General features: G+C 41.5%; 1 protein-coding gene across 2 annotated transcripts in view; it reads right to left on the bottom strand.

Moving 5' to 3' along the window:
* Positions 1–3,282, bottom strand: part of cplx2b (complexin 2b) — a 35,440-nt gene continuing 32,158 nt past the window's right edge. For both annotated transcript variants that reach the window (XM_060063211.1, XM_060063212.1), the window contains exon 4: positions 1–3,052. In XM_060063211.1, the coding sequence (XP_059919194.1) occupies positions 2,855–3,052 (198 nt within the window). In that variant the 3' untranslated portion in view covers positions 1–2,854. The remainder of the gene's footprint in view (positions 3,053–3,282) is intronic.

Below are 3,282 nucleotides of genomic sequence, written 5' to 3'. Positions count from 1 at the left end.
GAGATTCTAACACAGTATTTATTATATTATTATCATACTTACAAATTATCATTGTTAGAATGAAAGTTACTTATACTATAATATTATAGTTTTATTTTTGTAATCTTTTGGCATTTGGTTAGCATGCGTACAATGAGAAGGATGAATTATTCCACATGTATTCAACATGTTTTGACATGGCACCCCACAGCAGACCGCCTGTGCACTGAATCATTTCTGAAGACAATGGAACGTAGACTGGGGCAGCCCCAATGCACTCACAACACGAGAACGTAGGAAAGAGACACACATATAAACATAGACATGTAGAGTACATACATAGAGATATAGAAATACAAGTACATGTAGACACTTTTCATCTTTGCGTATATTGTTGGATAAATAACCAAAGTGAGGGTTCACAAAAAGATATGCAATAAATAATATTCATACAAACAAACATGAGATTTAACTCCAATGAGGGACTATTTTAAACAATTAACATAATTATTGCAATTAAAACATTATGGCTTTGTCTAGTGAGAAGATCCTATCTGAGTTAGAAAACCAAACCAAAAAAAAAGAAGAAAAACAGTAATGCTTATAATTATGTTGTTTTTTGATATTATTCATCATTTAGGTAATTCTATTTCACAATCTAATGCATTGGTAATTTATTATCCAACAACTAAGCACCTAAAGATAGTTAGCAGATAATTACAGAATCATTACCTCTTTCCGTGTACTTGGTGTAGCATCATGCTTTCTCTATACACTGGATCATTATCCTATGTATAGAAAGTAGTTTACTAGATAGAAATGTGCATCATTCTGTAGCGTTTGCATGTGACCAAACACGTTACTTAATGGTTTGAATGACGTGGAAGTACTCTTACTTTCCTCTTTAAAAAAACAAATGTAGGCGTTCCACTTACTTCGATACAATATACTTGTTTGAGGCTTAATGCTGAATTAACTTATGAAGGTGTATTTGTTTATACTTATTTATGTACCGAGTGCAATTTAGTGTATTTGGATAGGTTGGCCCTATATTCTGCTTTGTAGTCCACTGCATGTTTGAATGCATAGACCTCACAGTTCAGAGGTCAGTGTTCTGTCTAAACACTAGGTGGCGCTGATCACTAAAGAAATAAGTCAGTATCTCTAATATTTCTTTGGTCTGGATGTCTGTTGTTTTAGCATTCTGATTTTACATCAGAGCGGGGGAACCATTGATCGGGGAAGAAAGGTTGTAGCAGTGCTTTAAGCCAACGGAAAACTGAAAATAATGTTTTGCGTTGAAAGTAAGGTGTAAACATATATATATATATATATATAATATACTTCAAGAAAATAATTTATAAGGAATCAGTTAGTCAAGTGCTTAATGTACCATTTTCATTGTACTTAATATGTGACAGGAAATGACATCATGTAAAGTACTGGCTACAGCCACCTCATCCTGTGTTTTGATTGTCCATGGGACAGCACTAACGCATGCAACGGTAAATATGTCTGACGTTAAGTAAGAAGATAGGAAGGAATGTAGGAAGGAAAGAAGGTAGGAAAGAAGATTTGTGATCGTAAACTTCCCTTGCCGGGATAAGAAGGTTGGAAAGCTCTTCAACAATCTGAGCTAACCTTCCTGGTGGTTGATTATAGAAATTGGTCCATAAACGGGTGAAACATCTTGGGAAACAGCTTTAGAAGTCTGGCAATATGGCAGTGTAAACAGCTAAACTGGATCGAACATTTTCCTAAAGGGTTAGAGCAGAATATTTGTTGAAGTCCCCCCTGTAGGGGCACACACGAAGGCCTAGGTATTCATATATTGATGAAAATAACAATGGACCATCCATGTCTGAGTTCTATTAGATAGCAGGTTATCGAAAGGATTCTTCCGCTTCTGCACGCCATTTCTTAAGTCTTTGAGGAGAACCTAAACATAGCATTCACTACGATGGTGTTCTTTCAAATCTACGCTGATGCAATCTGCTCTGTCAACAAGACATTAATCACATCATGTTGCGTGACAACCATAGACCTGACTCAAGCTGTGATGTGACAAGTGCATGCACCCTTGGTATCAGCCTCAGCGGCAATCCTCAACTAAAGATGAAGATATGAAGGCACGTGGATTGTACGATCATCCAAGACAGGGATCAACCACCAGGGATTACTATAAAAATAGAAAATTGGCAGTAAAGTAAAAATCAAAATGTCCCATCGATCTTTCTTTTCTTTCTCTACTAAAAAAAACACACCATAAGTGAGAGGACTAACATTATTTTCCCAGCATGCCGTTCCCCGCCAATCCCTTACATATGGGAGATGACCTCAACAGTCTTAACACCTGACCTGACCGATGTGTGGTGTCATTTGTTTTAGGAATGTTGAAGTGTGAAACACCAGAGTCACCCGAGCGCCGTCGCCGGTGCCCTGAAAGAGTCGGCTAGCGTCGTCATCGTCGCGACAACACATTTTCTTTCTGTACAAAATGGAAGTAAAAAAAACAACAAAACCGAAAAAAGCAAGAAAAAAAGGACGAATACAAATTTTCTAGGAAGGCAGTGTGTGTAGCCTCTATCTCTATAGTAAAGATTTCATAATTATGTTCCCAGAAACCTTTAGCGCTGTCTCCCAAATGTCCAACGTCAGCAGAACCCTGTTCATCTTCCATCCTCCCCCTGTAATAACCAAACACACACACATCTCCCCCCATGCACCGACCAACCCCAAGCTCTCTCTCACCATCCCCCCCCTTTGTATGTATATATTTCAAATCCCCCTCTTTCCCCTCCACCCAGCCCAGGCTTGACCAGAGCGGCTCCCCTGGGCGTCGGGCCGTTTGTTTGGGCGTACATACAGAGTGCTTCTACTTCTTGAACATGTCCTGCAGCGGCCCGGGCAGAAACTTGAGCACGGTGTCCAGAATGCTCTCCTCGTCTTCGTCGTCTTCGTCTCCACACCCGGCCGGGATGGCCTTCTTGGGGCGCGTCAGAGAGCCCTCGCACGCCTGCTCCATAGCCGCCTTCTCCTCCGCCTCCTTCTCCTCCTTCTTCTTCAAGCCGTACTGCAGCGGAAGGGGATGTGAGAGGTGAGTCCGGGGGCGAGTAGAGGAGTCAGAGAGAGGGGTGAGGAGAGTGGGTGGGAGAGGGGGGGAGAGCATTCAAGGAGGGGAGATGAGGGGAGGGATAGATGAGCAGTCAGGATTGGGCCGGGGGGGGGTTGAGGTGGTGAGGAAAGGAGGGATGAGGAGTACAAGATAGGGGAGGGTGATCCGTTGGTGGCTACAGGTTGTGC

The sequence above is a fragment of the Gadus macrocephalus genome, chromosome 10 (assembly GCF_031168955.1).
Source record: "Gadus macrocephalus chromosome 10, ASM3116895v1".
Lineage (NCBI taxonomy): Eukaryota > Metazoa > Chordata > Actinopteri > Gadiformes > Gadidae > Gadus > Gadus macrocephalus.
Note: the sequence above shows the minus strand (reverse complement) of the source record. Positions and strands in the feature narration are given on the sequence as shown.